The sequence below is a fragment of the Macaca fascicularis genome, chromosome 10 (assembly GCF_037993035.2).
Source record: "Macaca fascicularis isolate 582-1 chromosome 10, T2T-MFA8v1.1".
NCBI classification, from domain to species: domain Eukaryota; kingdom Metazoa; phylum Chordata; class Mammalia; order Primates; family Cercopithecidae; genus Macaca; species Macaca fascicularis.
Genome location: NC_088384.1, coordinates 34625885 through 34645491, shown reverse-complemented (window position 1 = coordinate 34645491; position 19607 = coordinate 34625885). Strand labels below are relative to the sequence as shown.

Below are 19607 nucleotides of genomic sequence, written 5' to 3'. Positions count from 1 at the left end.
CCGCCTTCACTGTCCTCCCCGACAACTGCTGTTGATTTCTCTACATTGACCCTGCAGATGTTTCCCTGGCCTCATGGTGTTCCTTTGGACTTCTAAGGGACCTCTGTGCATCTGTTTTGGTCCCCTTTCTGCTAGCAAGGCTCACTCCCCTAGTTTCCTTAAGCAATTTTATAAAAAGCCTTCAGGGCAATGGACTGCAAAATACTAGCCAAGAAAGCGAAGGCATCTGGAAAATCCCCAAATGTGGCTATTGTGAGCTGAAATCCCGGCCCCCTTCTACATCCATGACATGCATATCAATGCAGGTGCTCTTGAGACTTATGCAGGTTCGGGAGAGCATGACATGCTCCTCAAGTCCTGGATTTGGACTTCATTCTGGACAGCCTATGACAAGGATGAGGAGCCCTATTCTAGCCAGTTAAAGCTGGACAGAATTTTTAAAAGCCATGAAGCCAGTTCCTTGGATATATCCACGCGTTTTGCTTTGAGAAGGAATTGAGTAGGCAGTGAGAAAAGCCAAGTGAAGCCTGGCCCGTGAGTGCCTCAACAACTGAGATGAACATCGACTCACAGGCAAGTTTTCAGTAAGTATTTATTAAATACCCACCGTGTGAGCCTTGTACTTTGCCTAGTTACTAAGAAACCAAAAGGGAGAAAAACAGCCTCTGCTCAGAGTTCATAATAAACCTGTATTGTGAATCCAGAATACAGAAAGACTGGACTGTAGTGAGGTGCTAGAAAGAGTGCACTGCTTAGCTGAGATAGCAGATGAAGGAAAGATGTTTTTGCTTCCTCCCTGCAATGCAGTTGTACCAGGAGGGTGGAGTGTTGGTATTCTCAGCCCATTTAATTCGGATAGAGCTGCGGGCTCATCAGTTTGGGGACTGGCTTCATCCCCTGTTCTGTCCAGCAGTCGCGTCTTCTCGGACTCCTTGTTCCAACTTGAATTCCTCTTTTGCCCTGGCTCCACTCTAAGCTAAGATGAAAACTGCATAATTCAGAAAATGCAGCACAAGTAATTATGTTCAGTGTGATACTAAACATTTCCCAAAGGCAGCATAGATCTGCAGGAACTGCAGCTTGGGAGAAGTGACGGTGTTTCTCTCCCCACTCCCTCAGCCTGCTCTGATCATTCTCACTCACATGATCTATTGTGATGTTCACAGTGGAGCATGGCCATCATCTGGGAACTTGCTAGAAACGCAAATTTTGGCATCCCACCTAAGACCTTAAACTGAAGAAAGGCCCAACTCTCTCTTATAACTAGCAACAGATGCAACTTGCGTGGTTCTGATGCAAACTGACCTGGAAGAATGGCCCTAACATTTACATTTTGGTCCTTGGATGCAGGCAGTCTGAGCTGAACATCTTCAAACCTGAGGCATAGCATAGAAAAAAGAAAGAAAACAGTTTATATAGTGTAAAAAAAAATTTTTTCAAGGACTTAAGTTGGCCGGGCACAGTGGCTCACGCCTATAATCCTAGCACTTTGAAGGCCGAGGCGGGCAGATCACAAGGTCAGGAGATCGAGACCATCCTGGCTAACACGGTGAAACCCCGTCTCTACTAAAAATAAAAAAATTAGCCGGGCGTGGTGGTGGGCGCCTGTAGTCCCAGCTACTCGGGAGGCTGAGGTGGGAGAATCGCTTGAACCCAGGAGATGGAGGTTGTAGTGAGCCAAGATTACACCACTGCACTCCAGCCTGGGGGACAGAGCAAGACCCCACCTCAAAAAAAAAAAAAAAAAAAAAAAGCCTAGGCAACATAATGAGGCCCCACCTCTACAAAAAAATAATTTTTTTAATTAGCCAGGTTGATGGTGTTCACCTGTGGTCCCAGCTACTCAGGAGGCTGAGGTGGGTGGATCACTTGAGCCTGGGAGCCCTCCCTGGGGATGATCTTTTTTCTGCCTCTGCGGCCTCATTTGTCACTCTGTGCAGACTCAGTTCTGTCTTTAATTCATGTTTCTTTGCTGTACCGTGACCACCCGCTTCCAAATGCCTGTTGGATGTTGCCTGCTGCTGTTGTTTTGTCCATTGGATTTATTTGCCACTGTTCCAAATTTTTTATTACTAAAATGATTTACAATGTAATTTCCAGACTTTATTTCCCATAGTTTGCCTAATGTTTTAAAAGTCCTTTCCTAGCCATTTGATTATATGTCACGTTAATACTAACGCCTCCCCCTCATACCCTACTGCTGCCCATTTGTGTTTAAATGTAACCTTACTAGCTTCATTACCCACCCAGCTTTCCTGCCTTTTTGTGGTGGTAAAATGTAACAGAGAATGTATCATTGGAAGTATGCATCTCAGCGTCGTTTAGTACATTCATGTTGATGTGCAGCCATCACGATCCACCCTCCATCTCCAGAACATTTGCAACTGAAACTCTGCCCTGCTAAACGCTGACCCTTGCCATGCACAGTGGCTCACACCTGTAATCCCAGCACTTTGGGAGGCCAAGGCAGGTGGATCACTTGAAGTCAGGAGTTCAAGACCGACCTGGCGAACGTGGTGAAACCCCATCTCTACAGAAAATATAAAAATTAGCCAGGCGTGGTGGCAGGCGCCTGTAATCCCAGCTACTTGGGAGGCTGAGGTTGGAGAATCACTTGAACCCAGGAGGTGGAGATTGCAGTGAGCTGAGATCACGCCACTGCACTCCAGCACTCCACGCCCAGCTAATTTTTGTATTTTTAGTAGAGACAGGGTTTCACAATGTTGGCCAGACTGATCTCGATCTCCTGACCTCGTGATCCGCCTGCCCTCCTTGGCCTCCCAAAGTGCTGGGATTACAGGCATGAGCCACTGTGCCCTGCCAAGTTTTCTATTTTTTAATAGAGATAAGGTCTTGCCAAGTTGAAGTGCAGTGGTATGATCATAGCTCACTGCAGCCTCCAACCCTGGGGCTCAGGTGATCCTCCTTCCTCAACCTCCCAGGTAGCTAGAACTACACACACCACTGTGCCTGGCTAATTTTTTGTTTGGGATTTTTTTGACTAATTTTTTAAAAAAATTTTGGACGGGTGTGTTGGCTCACACCTGTAATCCCAGCACTTTGGGAGGCTGAGGCAGGCAGATCACCTGAGGTCGGGACCAGCATGACAAACATGGAGAAACCCCATCTCTACTAAAAACACAAAATTAGCCGGGCATGGTGGCGCATGCCTGTAATCCCAGCTTCTCGGGAGGCTGAGGCAGGAGAATCACTTGAACACGGGAGGCGGAGGTTGTGGTGAGCCGAGATCGTGCCATTGCACTCCAGCCTGGGCAACAAGAGTGAAACTGCATCTCCAAAAAACAAAAAAAGAGATAGAGTCTTGGATGTTGCCCAGGCTGGTCTCAAAATCCCAGATTCTAGTGATCCTCCCACCTCAGCCTCCCAAAGCACAAGGATTACAGGCGTGAGCCGCCGCACCTGGCCTCTGTGTTTACTTTCTTGAGGACCTGCCATACTGTCTTCCACCATGGCTGCCCTGTTTCACATTCTCACCAGCAATGCACAAGGGTTCCAATTGCTCTACATCCTCACCAACACCGATCTCTATTTTTTTGAGCCATGCTTGTGGGTGTGACACAGCACTGCACCACTGTTTCTGGTGCCTACTGTAACCCCCTTATCTGCAACTGCCACCTTAAGCTCATGTCAGCTGCCAGACTTCTCTTCCCTCCCCTGTCTTCTTACCTACTACCCCCTACTTTTAACACTCAGTGGGGAGATAATGTATCTTCCTCTGCTAAGGCGTGCTTCAAATCTGATACCCGCCTCTGACCTGTTTAATCACCTGCCAAGCCCTACAGAATCTTCACAGAAACCATTCGAACCTCTTCGTTTTTGTGAGCAGGCTGTCTTTGTTTGTTTGAGATGGAGCCTTGCTCTTGTTCCTCAGGCTGGAGTGCAGTGGCACAATCTCAACTCACTGCAAGCTCCTCCTCCCGGGTTCACACCATTCTCCTGCCTCAGCCTCCCAAATAGCTGGGACTACAGGCACCCGCCACCACGCCCGGCTAATTTTTTGTACTTTTAGTAGAGACGGGGTTTCACCATGTTAGCCAGGATGGTCTCGATCTCCGGACCTCATGATCCACCCGCCTCGGCCTCCCAAAGTGCTGGGATTACAGGCGTGAGCCACCACACCTGGCCCTCTTCTTCTTACACTTGTAACATTCTTAAGAGTGGAGAATGTGCCAAAACTACATTGCAGCCCTTCTGCAGCTGAGCACATGATAGCCCCCAACAAAATACATGCAAAATGAACAGAAAATGTATTCCTGCAGGGAGGGTGCCTCCCAGGATCATTGAAATAGCCGGTTATCAGCAGTAAGAAAAGTGCATGAGACTGAGAAGCAGGGATTTGCTTCTGGCACCAAATGTCTTGCAGAAGTGTTTGCATTGCATTGATTTTCAGTGTTTGTCTTCCTCCCTGGCTTCCAGGTCTCTCAGTGGGCGGCGAATCTCCCCTCACCCCCAAGCTGCCTTGTTAAAATCTTTTCCCAGCCTGGACTTTTGTCCGAGTCATATTAGCAACCAAGTAAACAGCAACCGGCTTGCCACCTGGGGAGGTACAGCGTGGCTTGACTGGCTAGTAGCCTCTTTGGGTTTTGCTTCAAACCCCACCTATTTGAAGGTGCAGTGTGCGGTGAGAGTCTGGAACCCTGCAGCGGGGATGAGGGGGATGCAGAGGGAGGGAAACCGACCCCAGAAGGGAAAACCAGCCCAGGCTGGCTGGCACTGAAAGCCACCTCTCCCTGTAGCTCAGCAGCGATCTGGACTATATCCTGGGTTCCAGAAAAGGCAGAGGTTCTTGCCGAAAGCAGGTAAGTGTCTTGTCTGTCTGCATCCAGCTAAGAGTTGGTAGGTAAAGACTATTCTAGCAAATAAACCATTTGGGGAAAGGGGAAGAGCAGCCAGTGGGAGAGGGACACTCATCCCTTTTGTTGGACAGAGTCAGAAGGGGTGGGCACGAGGAAGTGGCCTCCCCTGACTGTGGGGTATCCCAGGCAACATCCAAGCCAAGAAGCAAGTGATTTTCTTGGCAATAAGTCAAGAGCTGGCTCCTGACTAGTAGAGTGAGGTGCTCATTCCTGGGAATACTCACCCTTGCTCTGCTAATAAAAGGAGATAGGTGGGGACGTGGTCCTCACCCTGAGGCCCCCAACCCAGCCCCTCACAGCAGGAAGAAAGGAGCACAGCCCTACAGTGGAGCCGGCAGTCTCGTGACAGGTCTGACGGCAAAGTCAGAGGGGAAGTCATTGTGGCTCCTTGATTCAAGGATGCTTACTGGATGCCTCTGCACCATGGCCAGGATACTGCCCTGAGACTTTTTTTTTTTTCTTGAGACAGTTTTACTCTGTTGCCCAGGCTGGAGTGCAGTGGCATGATCTCGGCTCACTGCAACTTCCGCCTCCCGGGTTCAAGCAATTCTCCTGCCTCAGCCTCCCGAGTAGCTGGGATTACAGGCGCCCGCCACCATGCCTGGCTAATTTTTTTTTTCTATTAGTAGAGATGGGGTTTCAGCATGTTGGCCAGGCTGGTCTCGAACTCCTGGCCTCAGGTGATCTGCCCGCCTTGGCCTCTCAAAGTGCTAGGATTACAGGCGTGAGCCAGCGTGCCCGGGCTCAAGACCGTCTTAACTCACAAATAACCGGTAATTTTCTTTTTTTTTTTTTTTTTTTTTTTTTTTTTTTGAGACGGAGTCTGGCTCTGTCGCCCGGGCTGGAGTGCAGTGGCCGGATCTCAGCTCACTGCAAGCTCCGCCCCCCGGGTTTACGCCATTCTCCTGCCTCAGCCTCCCGAGTAGCTGGGACTACAGGCGCCCGCCGCCTCGCCCGGCTAGTTTTTTGTATTTTTTAGTAGAGACGGGGTTTCACCGTGTTCGCCAGGATGGTCTCGATCTCCTGACCTCGTGATCGGCCCGTCTCGGCCTCCCAAAGTGCTGGGATTACAGGCTTGAGCCACCGCGCCCGGCCATAACCGGTAATTTTCATGGGGAAGCAAGTCAGTGTCAATGTAATGCAGTAAGTGCTGCAACTGAATATTGGATGGGATAACAGCAGCGGGCTCCTAGCCAAGAATGGGGGGACTCCGGAAAGGCGTGTGGGAGGAGGTGACGTCTGAGCTGGAGCGCAAAGAACATTTGTAAATCACTGGGTTTGGATGCAGAAAGAGTGTCCTGGGTGAAGGGGACAGTATGTGCGAGACTTAGATGCAAGACTGACGTGTTCTGAAAGCAAGAGCTGAAAGCAGGGATGAGGAAGAGGAAAACCAGGGCAGGCTGTACTGGAGTGGGAGCCTGACCCGAGAGCCTCGAGAAGGCAGCAGGCCCAAAACGGCCCCCGCGCCCCTTCACCCACTTGGCAGTCCGGAAGGTGGATTTGAGGGCAATAAGGCTGAAGGCAAGGAGCTGAGTTAGGAGCTCTCAGGCATCCCGGGGGACAATCGGTGGTGATCTAGCACTGGCTGCACAGAAGGGGAAGCCAGAGGAGTCAAGCCAAGGGAATGGGACGTTTTTAAATGGGAAGAGTGAGAAGTGGTGTGATCTGGGGAGCTTGGAAAACGCTAGCACGCTCCTCCCTGCAGCTCACCAGCTAGTATCGTTTCTCTAAAGAGTGTGTCTTGTTCACAGTATGATCCTCAGTTACAGTGTATTAAGAATCACTTTTCCGGCCGGGCGTAGTGGTTCAGGCCTGTAATTCCAGCACTTTGGGAGGCCGAGGTGGGCAGATCACTTGAGGCTGACGAGTTCCAGACCATCCTGGACAACAGGGTAAAACCCCATCTCTACTAAAAATTTAAAAATTAGCCAGGCGTGATGGAGCATGCCTGTAATCCCAGCACTTTGAGTGGTTGAAGTGGGATTATTGCTTGAGCCCAGGCGTTCACGACCAGCCATAGCAACATGGCGAGACCCCATCTCTACAAATAATTTTTTTTTTTTCTTTGAGACGGAGTCTGTCTGTCACCCAGAATGGAGTGCAGTGGCGCCATCTCGGCTCACTGTAGACTCCGCCTCCCGGGTTCACGCCATTCTCCTGCCTCAGCCTCCTGGGTAGCTGGGACTCCAGGCACCCTCCACCATGCCTGGCTAAGTTTTTGTATTTTTAGTAGAGACGGGGTTTCACCGTGTTAGCCAGGATGGTCTTGATCTCCTGACCTTGTGATCCGCCCGCCTCAGCCTCCCAAAGTGCTGGGATTACAGGAGTGAGCCACCGAGCCTGGCCTACAAATAATTTTTTAAAAATTAGCCGGGCGTGATGGTGCACACCTGTAGTCTCAACAACTCAGGAGGCTGAGGCGGGATGATCCCTTGAGCCAGGGAAGTTGAGGCTGCAGTGAGCCAAGGTCACGCCCCTGCTCTCCAGCCTGGGCAACACAGCAAGACCTTTTACAATTTTCTGTACCTTCTGGATTTTCTAATTTTTTTTTTCTATTACTTTAAGCACTTTAAGAAAGGGAACAGATGTTCATTAGTAACAGAAAGTAATGGATCATTCCCGTTCGCTCATTATCTTCTAGCAAAACAGGGTGGGCCACAGGTGAGTTCTGGCGGTGGGGTTCAGGCGGGGTGGCCGGAACAGCCTCTGAGTGCTGCTGGGTGGTGAGATCAGTTGACGGTGACGCGCCTCCTCTCTGACTTCCTCCCCACTTCCTCCCAAAACTGTCTGCTTCTGACTCCACGCCAAAACCATCCTTAGCCACCTCCACGCTTGAAAACTAGAGTCTGGAGTGGTGAGGAGGTAGGACTCGGTATCTAGAAATACTCCTGGACGTGCAGCACCTGGGCGCTGGAGGACTAGCCCAGGGCCAGCCACAGCAGCACGGTGTCTACCGTTGAGGGGTTCTTACAGTGCTGAGGAGAGAGTTTCTGAAGCCCCCATGACCCCATCTCTCTCCTTCCCTGCAGGCAGCTTCGGTTCCTAACTTGCATCCTTCATTCCGCAGAGCGGAGACAGCGCCATGGTTCTTCCCTGCCCTTTGGCCCTGGACAGTCACCAAGGCCAGGCCTTTTTGTTCTCTATGAAGTTCTCTCCCAATAACCCTTGTTCTCTAGGCTTTTTCCCTAACCCCTCCCTCTCCACGTCATTGTTTTACTGTGAAGTGTCTCCTCATTGGCCTCTCACTGACCGCCCTCAACCCATTCTTCCAGAATAATTGTCCTCATACCACATTCAGTGCGGTATTTTCCCCCTTAAAAGCATTCGGTGTGGCCGGGCAGTGGCTCACGCCTGTAATCCCAACACTTCAGAAGGTGGAGGCGTGTGGATCAGCTGAGCACACGAGTTCAAGACCAGCCTGGGCAACATAGCAAAACCCCATCTCTACAAAGACGTTTTTAAAAAATTAGCCTGGCATGGTGGCATACACCTGTGGTTCCAACTACTTGGGAGGCTGAGGTGAGAGGATCGCTTGAGCCTGGGAAGTGGAGGTTGCAGTGAGCTGAGATTGCGCCACTGCACTCCAGCCTGGGCGACAGAGCCAGATCTTGTCCCCCTGAAAAAAAGAAGTATTCAGTGTTTTGTTATTGCCTACAGGATCACGTTTAAACATTCACTTTTCATGTTGTGAAAATGCCAATCGAAAAGAAAACCAAAAAAATGCCCTTTTAGGAGGGCACATACTGTCTCTAGCCACCCAGGCTCTCCGCATGTGGCCTAACCTGCCTTTGCTGCCTCCTTCCCACAGTTCTGTTCCCTGAACCCTCTGCTCATACCACGCCCACATCTAGGCTCTGCACACCCCACCTTCTGCTTCTAAATTCTTCCTTATGCTTTTTTTTTTTTTTTTTTTTTTTTTTTTTGAGACGGAGTCTTGCTCTGTCACCCAGTCTGGAGTGCAGTGGCCAGATCTCAGCTCACTGCAAGCTCCGACTCCCGGATTCAAGCGATTCTCCTGCCTCAGCCTCCCGAGTAGTTGGCACTACAGGCACGTGCCACCACGCCTGACTGATTTTTGTGTTTTTAGTAGAAACGGAATTTCACTATGTTGGCCAGGCTGGTCTCGAACTCCTGACCTCATGATTCACCCACTAAGGCCTCCCAGAGTGCTGGTATCACAGGCGTGAGCCACCGTGCCTGGCCAATGCTCCCTTATTATTATTATTATTATTTATTTACATATGTATTTTTCGAGATGGAGTCTCGCTCTGTCACCCAGGGTGGAGTGCAGTGGCGCGATCTCAACTCACTGCAAGCTCCACCTCCCAGGTTCGAGCGATTCTCCTGCCTCGGCCTCCTGAGTACCTGGGATTACAGACATGCGTCACCACGCCCAGCTAATTGTTGTATTTTTAGTAGAGACATATCAAATTCCTTCTTAATATGATTCAGTTATCGAATGTGAATTGTGAATGCACTTGTCTTCCCAATGCACAGTGACACAATGTCATGGCCAAATGCTGCATCCCGAGCAGTGACAGGGAGCCTCTGTCGTCCAGGTGGCTGATTTTCTAGTCCTTTCCCACTTTGATTCCAGAGTTTCAGGTGTGTCTTCTCATTGTTCTGTATCCCAGCACTTAGATTATGATTTATACACTCTAAATTCCTTCAGAAAAGATGATAGAGGAGGCCTGGCGTGGTGGCTCACACCTGTAATCCCAGCACTTTGGGAGGCCGAAGCGGGCAGATCACGAAGTCAGGAGTTCGAGACCAGCCTGGCCAACATGGTGAAACCCCATCTCTACTAAAAATACAAAATTAGCTGGGCATAGTGGTGTGCGCCTGTAATCCCAGCTACTGGGGAAGATGAGGCAGGAGAATGGCTTGAATCCAGGAGGCAGAGGTTGCAGTGAACCAAGATCGTGCCATTCACTCCAGCCTAGGTGACAGAGCAAGACTCTGTCTCAAAAAAAAAAAGGAAGGTGAGGAAATGTGGGCCATTGGCTGCCAGTCTGAAGCATTCAGCAAACCTTAAATGACTCAATAGTTGAACAACTGTCCCTTTGTTGACCAAATTCTTTGGCAGCATAGCAAGTGCCCTGGCCAGGCAATGTGGCTGCCCCGGTTGCCGTTTGCTGCAAGAACGCCCCTTGCCGGGGATCCTTTAGGCCTATGTTGAGAGAACACAAGGGCTTCCCTGTGGCGGGGTGGGCTGTGTCACTTTACAAGTCTATTCCCGGCCAGGCGCGGTGGCTGACGCCTGTAATCCCGCACTTTGGGAGGCCGAGGCGGGCGGATCACGAGGTCAGGAGTTCAAGACCAGCCTGGCCAACATGGTGAAACCCCATGTCTACTAAAAATACGAAAATTAGCTGGGCGTGGAGGCATGTGCCTGTAGTCCCAGCTACTCGAGAGGCTGAGGCAGGAGAATGGCGTGAACCTGGGAGGCGGAGGTTGCAGTGAGTCGATATCACACCACTGCACTCCAGCCTGGGTGACAGAGTGAGACTCGTCTCTTAAAAGAAAAAAAAAGGGGCTGGGCGCGGTGGCTTAAGCCTGTAATCCCCGCACTTTGGGAGGCCGAGACGGGCGGATCACGAGGTCAGGAGATGGATGGAGACCATCCTGGCTAACACCGTGAAACCCCGTCTCTACTAAAAAATACAAAAAACTAGCCGGGCGAGGTGGCAGGCACCTGTAGTCCCAGCTACTCAGGAGGCTGAGGCAGGAGAATGGTGTGAACCCGGGAGGCAGAGCTTGCAGTGAGCTGAGATCCGGCCACTGCACTCCAGCCTGGGCGACAGAGTGAGACTCCGTCTCAAAAAAAAAAAAAAAAAAAAAAAAAAGGAGGACGTCTATTCCCATCAGTGCTGGAACCAGTAGGATTTCAATTCTGTGGAGGGCAAGGCCTTGCTTTGTTCCCCAGCTGTGTCCTTGCTGCTTAGAACTGCAAATGGCATACAGTAGTCACTCAACAAATATCTGTAGAGTGACTAACACGTAGGCTTGTGGGTTGCCTTGGGGAGCAATTATCAGCCCTGGTGCCAGGTTTGGGGTTTTCATGGTGCTGTGACTCCTTTCATACCTTGCCTGGCTAATGGTTTCACCTTTGTTGCCTGTTTACTCATGCCTTTACTGCTGCCAGGAATCTTGTCAAGTCACAGGCTTTGATTACCACAGGCCTGCTGAAGGGAACTTCTGGGGCTGGATGTGCAGCAGCTTGGTACAGCCTCGGGGTAGGAAGGCACACGCTCCCGCCCAATGCTCGTCATGGGTGGAAACACTCACGTCTGTCTAGCTATGCTGTGGAGTGGCCCTGGGATTACGGTGTCCCTGATTTCTCTGGCATCTGTTAAATACCCCTATTCCAGTAGCCAGGGAGCCACAATTTTGTTTTGTTTTGTTTTGTTTGAGACGGAGTCTCACTCTGTCACCCAGGCTGGAGTGCAGTGGTGCCATCTCGGCTCACTGCAAGCTCCACCTCCTGGGTTCAAGCGATTCTCCTGCCTCAACCTCCCGAGTTCCCATGTAGCTGGGATTATAGGCGTATGTCACCACGCCCAGCTAATTTTTTGTATTTTTAGTAGAGATGGGGTTTATCCATGTTGGTCAGGCTGGTCTCGAACTCCCAACCTCAGGTGATCTGCCCTCCTCAACCTTCCAAAGTGCTGGGATTACAGGTGTGAGGCACCACACCCAGCCCACAGTTTCTAAAGTAGTAATTTAGCTCTAGAAACAGCAGGGAATGTGGTTATAAGAGCAGTCACAATGTTCTCAATTATTGGACTCCCTGGCTTCAGACAGAAACGGTTGTGTCCTATCCCTTTTTTTTTCTTTTTTTTTTTTTTTGAGACGGAGTCTCGCTCTGTCGCCCAGGCTGGAGTGCAGTGGCCGGATCTCAGCTCACTGCAAGCTCTGCCTCCCGGGTTCACACCATTCTCCTGCCTCAGCCTCCTGAGTAGCTGGGACTACAGGCACCCGCCGCCACGCCCGGCTAACTTTTTTGTATTTTCAGTAAAGAGGGGGTTTCACCGTGTTGGCCAGGATGGTCTCCATCTCCTGACCTCGTGATCCACCTGCCTCGGCCTCCCAAAGTGCTGGGATTACAGGCGTGAGCCACCACGTCTGGCCAACTGAAGTCCTTTTTTAAAAATGTATTACTTTATATAAACTGTTTTCTTTGTTTCTTTTTTGAGACAAAATCTCTCTCTGTTGTCCAGGCTGGAGTGCAGTGGCACAGTCTCTGCTCACTGCAACCTTCACTTCCCAGGTTCGAGTGATTCTTCTGCCCCAGCCTCCCAAGTAGCTAGGATTACAGGCGCCCGCCACCACACAGGCTAATATTTGTGGGGTTTTTTTTTTTTTTTTTTTTTTTTGAGACAGACTATTGCTCTGTTGCCCAGGCTGGAATGCAGTGGCGTGATGTCAGCTCACTGCAACCTCTGCCTCCTGGCTTCAAGCAATTCTCCTGCCTCAGCCTCCCGAGTAGCTGGGATTACATGCACGCACCCCTATGCCCCACTAATTTTTGTATTTTTAGTAGAGATGGGGTTTCACTATGTTGACCAGGCTAGTCTCGAACTCCTGACCTCGTGATCTGCCACCATGCCCAGCTAATTTTTGTATTTTTAGTAGAGATGGGTTTTCACCATGTTGCCCAGGCTGGCCTCGAACTGCTGACTTCAGGTGATCCACCCTCCTCGGCCTCCCAAAGTGTTGGGATTACAGGCATGAGCCACTGCACGCTGCCTTTTTTTTTTTTTTTTTTTTTTAGGGGGCATAGGGTTTCGCTCTGTTGCCCAGGCTGGAGTATAGTGGCATGGTCTTGACTCACTGCAGCCTCTACCTCCTGGGCTCAAACAATCCTCCCATCTCAACCTCCTGAGTAGCTGGGCCACCATGGCCAGCTAATTTTTTGTGTTTTTGTAAAGATGGGGTTTTACTATGTTGCCCAGGCTGGTCTTGAACTCCTGGGCTCAAGCAAGCCACCCGCCTCAGCCTCCCAAAGTGCTGGGATTACAGGCATGAGCCACTGCCCCCGGCGGAACTTGAGAACTAGAATGTGTCTTTTGTGCACTACAATGTCACCAGACCGGGAGCAGTGCCCAGCACTCAGTAAATGTCTTCCTGAATGGATTAGTGTAGCACCAAGAGAAAGACTGCTGTCTCCCCCGCCCCTCCTTTCTTCTCTTACCCAAAACAAAATAGCTGGAGGCAGCAAAGAATTGCTGGCAGCCTGGAGAGCAGTGTGGAGTGCGGGAGAGCTGGGGACCCTAAGGCAGCTTCCGGGCACCGGAGAGAAGAGGCCCCTCAGGGCCTGGGCCAGCCTGCGCCCAAGCAGAGAGCATCAGAAGAGCTGTTCCTGACAACGCCCCTCTAAGGTTAAAGCAGCCCCATTCCGGCCTAGCACGGTGGCTCACGCCTATAATCCCAACACTTTGGGAGGCTGAGGCAGGTGGATCACCTGAGGTCGGAAAAAATACAAAAATAAAAATTAGCTGCACGTGGTAGCATCTGCCTGTAGTCCCAGCTACTCCAGAGGCTAAGGCTGGAGAATGGCGTGAACCCGGAAGGCGGAGGTTGCAGTGAGCCGAGATCGCGCCATCACACTCCAGCCTGGGAGACAGAGCGAAACTCCATCTCAAAAAAAAAAAGCAGGCGATTGGGCGCGGTGGCTCAAGCCTGGAATCCCAGCACTTTGGGAGGCCGAGACGGGCGGATCACAAGGTCAGGAGATCGAGACCATCTTGGCTAACATGGTGAAACCCCGTCTCTACTAAAAATACAAAAAACTAGCCAGGCGAGGTGGCGGGCGCCTGTAGTCCCAGCTACTCGGGAGGCTGAGGCAGGAGAATGGTGTGAACCCGGGAGGCAGAGCTTGCAGTGAGCTGAGATCTGGCCACTGTACTCCAGCCTGGGCGACAGAGCGAGACTCCGTCTCAAAAAAAAAAAAAAAAAAAAGCAGGCCCCTCCTCAGAAGCTGTTGTAATTGTAGCTTCCGCTTGTCAATTAGGAATATAATGTAGGTTGGTTTCTCAACAAGATCACATGAATTTCAGAAAACACAGTTTAATAGTCAAAAAAGTAACCGTGGAGCATCTTAAGTGTTTTTTTGTTTGTTTGTTTGTTTGCTTTGTTTTGTTTTTTGAGATGGAGTCTTGCTCTGTCGCCCAGGCTGGAGTGCAGTGGTGCGATCTCGGCTCACTGCAAGCTCCGCCTCCTGGTTTCAGGCCGTTCTCCTGCCCTCAGCCTCCCAAGTAGCTGGGACTACAGGCGCCCGCCACCATGCCCGGCTAGTTTTTTTTTTTTTTTTTTTTTTCAGTAGAGACGGGGTTTCACCATGTTAGCCAGGATGGTCTCGATCTCCTGACCTCGTGATCCGTCCGTCTCGGCCTCCCAAAGTGCTGGGATTACAGGCTTGAGCCACCGTGCCCGGCCTTGTTTTGTTTTTTGAGATGGAGTCTCACTCTGTCGCCCAGGCTGGAGTGCAGTGGCGCCATCTCGGCTCACTGCAAGCTCCACTTCCTGGGTTCAGGCCATTCTCCTGCCTCAGCCTCCCGAGTAGCTGGGACTCCAGGCACCTGCCACCATGCCTGGCTAATTTTTTGTATTTTTAGTAGAGACGGGGTTTCACTGTGTTAGCCAGGATGGTCTCCATCTCCTGACCTCATGATCCACCCGTCTCACCTCCCAAAGTGCTGGGATTATAGGCGTGAGCCACCGAGCCCAGCCCTTTTTTTTTTTTTTTTTTTTTTTTAGACAGAGTTGATCTGTCACCCAGGCTAGAGAGCAGTGGTGTGATCTCAGCTCACCACAACCTCTGTCTCCTGGGTTCAAGCAATCTCCTACCTCAGTCTCCCAAGTAGCTGGGATTACTAGCCCACCACCATGCACAACTAATTTTTGCATTTTTAGTAGAGACAGGGTTTTACCACGTTGCCCGGGCTAGTCTTGAACTCCTGAGCTCAGGCAATCCGCCCACCTCGGCCTCCTAAAGAGTTAGGATTACAGGCATGAGCCACCACGCCTGGCCATCTTAAGTATTTTATTGTAGTTCTGAGACACAATGAAAGGGATTCCTAGTTCATAGCAACTCCTCTTAAAATCCTTTCCCATCCCATCTGCTTCCTCCGGCGCCACTCCCATGCCTCTGTCCAAAATGCCCCAGACATCCTTTCCTCCAGCCTCAGCAGGCTGTATCCTGCTCTCTCATTCCCCTTCCTTCTTTTTTTTTTTTTTTTTTTTTTTTTTTTTTGAGACGGAGTCTGGCTCTGTCGCCCGGGCTGGAGTGCAGTGGCCGGATCTCAGATCACTGCAAGCTCCGCCTCCCGGGTTTACGCCATTCTCCTGCCTCAGCCTCCCGAGTAGCTGGGACTACAGGCGCCCGCCACCTCGCCCGGCTAGTTTTTTTGTATTTTTTAGTAGAGACGGGGTTTCACCGTGTTAGCCAGGATGGTCTCGATCTCCTGACCTCGTGATCCGCCCGTCTCGGCCTCCCAAAGTGCTGGGATTACAGGCTTGAGCCACCGCGCACGGCCGCTTCCTTCTTATCTGATCCCCAGAGTCCAAAAGTTCAAGGATTCTGATTTGAATCCCAAAGTCCAAAAGGTTTAGGAAGGGAAAAAAGTGGAGCAAGCGGGCCGCATGAGTCCACTAGTGACGTGCGTCCTCGCCCATCTGTGAGGTGTGTGTTTCTCTGACCACAGGGGAGGAAGCTGCAGCCCAGGGAGGCCGTGACTTGCCGGGAAGGTGGCTCGGGCCAGGCTGCACTCAAAACCCGTGCTCTGTCCACACTGCTGCGGGGCCAGAGCCAAGGAAGCTTCCACTTCTTCCCTCAGCCAGCCCCAACAGCGGCTACCCCAAGGAGCCAGCAGCCCTGTGTCCTGGGATCCCCAGTCCCTGCAGAATGGCCCACCAAGATCTGAGGTGAGCGGGGTGGGGGCAGCCAGAGGCCCTGGCCCCTGGGCCTGGGGAGAGAGTCACTATGGTGATAGCACATCCAGGTTTCTGAAGAACAAGCTGAGTCCTGGGGAAGAGCAAGAACCCTGCTCCCCATATCACATATACACTACCTCTACTGCGGCAAATACATACACACAAGCTTCTGTGCACGTGTATATTATTGTTCAACATAGTTCGTTTGGGTTCATCTTCTCTGACTGCCAAGTTTAGTTCACAGTTCTCTTTATCGTCCCAAGTTTCTTCCTTTGTGAAAGGCCCACTGTCATCCACTCTTACCACTTCCAGGTAAATCCATCGCCAAATATTTTGTTCACAGTCTGCCTCCCGCCTGAAAGATAAGAAAAGTTTAGTGGGTTCCAAGGAGTCTGAGAAGCTTTGTTTTCTATATCTGGTCTTCCAAAGCTCCTATACCCAGCAGCGTGGGGGGCATGTTATCTCAACTGTGGCTTGACTTTTGGCTGGAACGAGATCACCTCAGGGGCTGACCAACTTGAAGCCCTCACTGTGGGAAGTGCCTGTTCTCTTATTATGAACAATAGCTGGCATTCTCCCCAGGCACGGTTTCCATAGTCCTCAGCAACCCTGGAGTGAGTTCCACGGGAATGCAGGCCCAGAGAGGCAAGGTCACATTCGGGATGCAAACTCGGTTCCGCCTGACCTTCAGCCAGTTTGTGTGAGAACCGCACACATGGCTCCAGGCCTGCGGAAGAGCCAGAGGGCGGGCCGGGGAAGCTCGGGGCAGAGCGGTGCCCTGGTGGCGGCCCATGGGGGCAGAGCTGGGCTCCTCCCAGAAGCCCCTGCAGGTCCCAGCTCCAGGGACTTCCCTCCCGGGTTGCAGCAAGATGCCTCAGCCCTGGTGAGTGCGGCTGTCCTGTCTGGACCAGACCTGGGCCAGGGAGGCTGAAGAGCATCTCTGGACACCTGTGGGGCTGCGGTTCCCCACTGTCTGTGCCCCTGCCCGTTCCTGGCTGCATCCGCTCCCTAACCTGCCCCTCCCTCTGCCTCTCTCCTCCCCGTGTCCTAGCATCACAGCCAAACTCATCAATGGAGGTGTAGCAGGGCTCGTGGGGGTGACCTGCGTGTTCCCCATCGACTTGGCCAAGACTCGCCTGCAGAACCAGCATGGGAAAGCCATGTACAAAGGAATGTAGGTGCTGGTGGGCCAGCGTGGAGGGCAGAGGCGCCCGGAGGAGGGATGGGGCCCCCTTCCCTCCAGTCTCCAGGCAGCGCGCGTGAGCGTGGGGGCTGGGGAGCTGGTCAGCTGGGATGTGCCCCCGGGAGCAGGGCATGGAGGGGGCTGGGCGGCCTGCTGCACCCTGACTCCTACTCTGGCCTCTGCTTTCAGGATCGACTGCCTGATGAAGACGGCTCGCGCAGAGGGCTTCTTCGGCATGTACCGAGGTGGGCTTCTCAGGCCCCCCGGGAGGCTGGGCAGCAGGTGTGAGCGTAGGGGACCTGGGGAACTGGTGTTCCTTCCGTTGCTGCGGGGATGGGGCCGGGGCTGCCAGGGGGTCCTTCCTGATGAGCCTCTGTGCTCTTGGGTGGAGTCAGAGGCAGCCCTGGGTCCCGGTAAGGCTTCCAGAGACCCCCAGAATACACCCCCGCCACCGCCTCACTAAGAGCAGGCGAGCCCACCCTGCCTGCCGGCCTCTCTCTGCCTGGCTAGAAGCGAAGAGAGAGGGGGTCCTGAGCGCCTGGCAGGGAGTTCCGGGTGCCTCCTCCCCAGCACGGTCCAGCGCTGCCACGGTCCCTGCGGGGCCCCCAGCCAGCAGGCCACCTTGGACAGTGGATCCAAAGCTGGAGTTGAGCAGGAACTCATATGCTGTGCCACCGAGAAGCGAAACACAAACCCTGGAGAGCCCGGAGCCAGCAGCCAATGGGACTGGCTTGTGCGGCACCGAGGAGCAGAACCCCAGTCCCTGCGCCTGGCGCCTGTCACTGGGAACTGCTGGTTTATCATCCACGACCCCACCAGCAGCAACAAAAATAAAATGGCTTCCTGATAACCAGACTGAGGAGTCCGCAAGAAAAAAATACGTAAAAAGAGGAGAATGTGGAGCTGGGCGTGGTGTCTCACGCCTGTAATCCCAGCACTTTGGGAGGCCGAGGCGGGCGGATGACGAGGTCAGGAGATCGAGACCATCCTGGCTAACGCGGTGGAAACCCGTCTCTACTAAAACTACAAAAAATTAGCCAGGCGTGGTTGCGGGCGCCTGTAGTCCCAGCTTCTCGGGAGGCTGAGGCAGGAGAATGGCGTGAACCCGGGAGGCGGAGCTTGCAGTGAGCTGAGATCGCGCCACCGCACTCCAGCCTGGGCTACAGAGCCAGACTTCGTCTCGAAAAAAAAAAAAGAGAGAATGTGGTAGGGAGTGGGAATGGAAAGTTATTTCAGTGAAATAGGCCCGGGAGCCCCACCTGGCCCCCAAGATGCCCTTCACTCAGAGACTGGCCTGGCTAGGGCTGAGGGGCAGACCCGGGGAACTGTTATTTCTGGGATGGCCTTGACTCCCCATCTTGTCCTTCACTTCCAGGGGCTGCTGTGAACCTCACTCTGGTCACTCCGGAGAAGGCCATCAAGCTGGCGGCCAACGACTTCTTCCGGCAGCTGCTCATGGAAGATGGGTATGGCCAGGTGGAGTGGGGTTGGATCCTTCACTGTGTGTTTTTTGGGAGAGATGGCAGGAAGAAGATTTCAGCCGGGCGCGGTGGCTCAAGCCTGTAATCCCAGCACTTTGGGAGGCCGAGACGGGCGGATCACGAGGTCAGGAGATCGAGACCATCCTGGCTAACACGGTGAAATCCCGTCTCTACTAAAAATACAAAAAACTAGCCGGGCGAGGTGGCGGGCGCCTGTAGTCCCAGCTACTCGGGAGGCTGAGGCAGGAGAATGGCGTGAACCCGGGGGGCGGAGCTTGCAGTGAGCCGAGATCGCGCCACTGCACTCCAGCCTGGGCGACAGAGCGAGACTCCGTCTCAAAAAAAAAAAAAAAAAAAAAAAAAAAGATTTCAAATGTGCCTCATTTTACCTGCCTGCATGCATTTCAGTATGTGCACCCAGGGCTGAGGGTTGCTGGAGAGTGAAGGCAGAGAACGAGCTGGTATACTTTGGAAGTGTGACAGATAATATAGACAATATAGAATACACCGACAAATCCATCAACTAGGCAATAAATTTTTAAAAATCAGCCACCAAGCTGGGTGCAGTGGCTCATGCCTGTAATCCCAGCACTTTAGGAGGTTGAGGAAGGAGGCCGCTTGAGCCCAGGAGGTCAAGGTTGCAGTGAGCCGCCGGGGGGGGGTGGCTCAAGCCTGTAATCCCAGCACTTTGGGAGGCCGAGACGGGTGGATCACGAGGTCAGAAGATCGAGACCATCCTGGCTAACACGGTGAAACCCCGTCTCTATTAAGAAATACAAAAAACTAGCCGGGCGAGGTGGTGGGCACCTGTAGTCCCAGCTACTCGGGAGGCTGAGGCAGGAGAATGGCGTAAACCTGGGAGGCGGAGCTTGCAGTGAGCTGAGATCCGGCCACTGCACTCCAGCCTGGGCGACAGAGCGAGACTCCGTCTCAAAAAAAAAAAAAAAAAAAAAAAAGGTTGCAGTGAGCCATGTTGGTTCCACTGCATGTCAGCCTGGGCGACGGAGTGAGACCTCGTCTCAGGAAAAACAAATCAGTCCCCAAACACTTTCTAGCTCTCTCTGTGCCTCACATTGCCCCAGTGATGTTCCTGAAGGGATCAGGGACAACGCCTGGCCTGGGTAGTTTCTC

At 52.3% G+C, this 19607-nt stretch overlaps 1 protein-coding gene across 50 annotated transcripts in view; it reads left to right on the top strand.

Moving 5' to 3' along the window:
* Positions 1-313: 313 nt before the first annotated feature.
* The window catches only part of SLC25A18 (solute carrier family 25 member 18), a 28293-nt gene continuing 8999 nt past the window's right edge, over positions 314-19607 (top strand). For 5 of the 50 annotated variants that reach the window (XR_012419038.1, XR_012419034.1, XM_074004548.1 and 2 more), the window contains exons 1-6: positions 314-584; positions 4758-4820; positions 15584-15803; positions 16864-16986; positions 17185-17240; positions 18371-18461. Coding sequence is in view for 38 of the 50 variants with exons in the window: in XM_074004548.1 (XP_073860649.1) it covers positions 15784-15803; positions 16864-16986; positions 17185-17240; positions 18371-18461 (290 nt within the window). In the remaining 12 variants the exon portion in view is untranslated. Of the gene's footprint in view, positions 585-4511; positions 4643-4757; positions 4821-7442; positions 7539-15583; positions 15804-16863; positions 16987-17184; positions 17278-18370; positions 18462-19607 lie in introns of those variants that run through there. The other 45 variants (XR_012419042.1, XR_012419036.1, XM_074004543.1 and 42 more) reach the window with 24 other exon arrangements.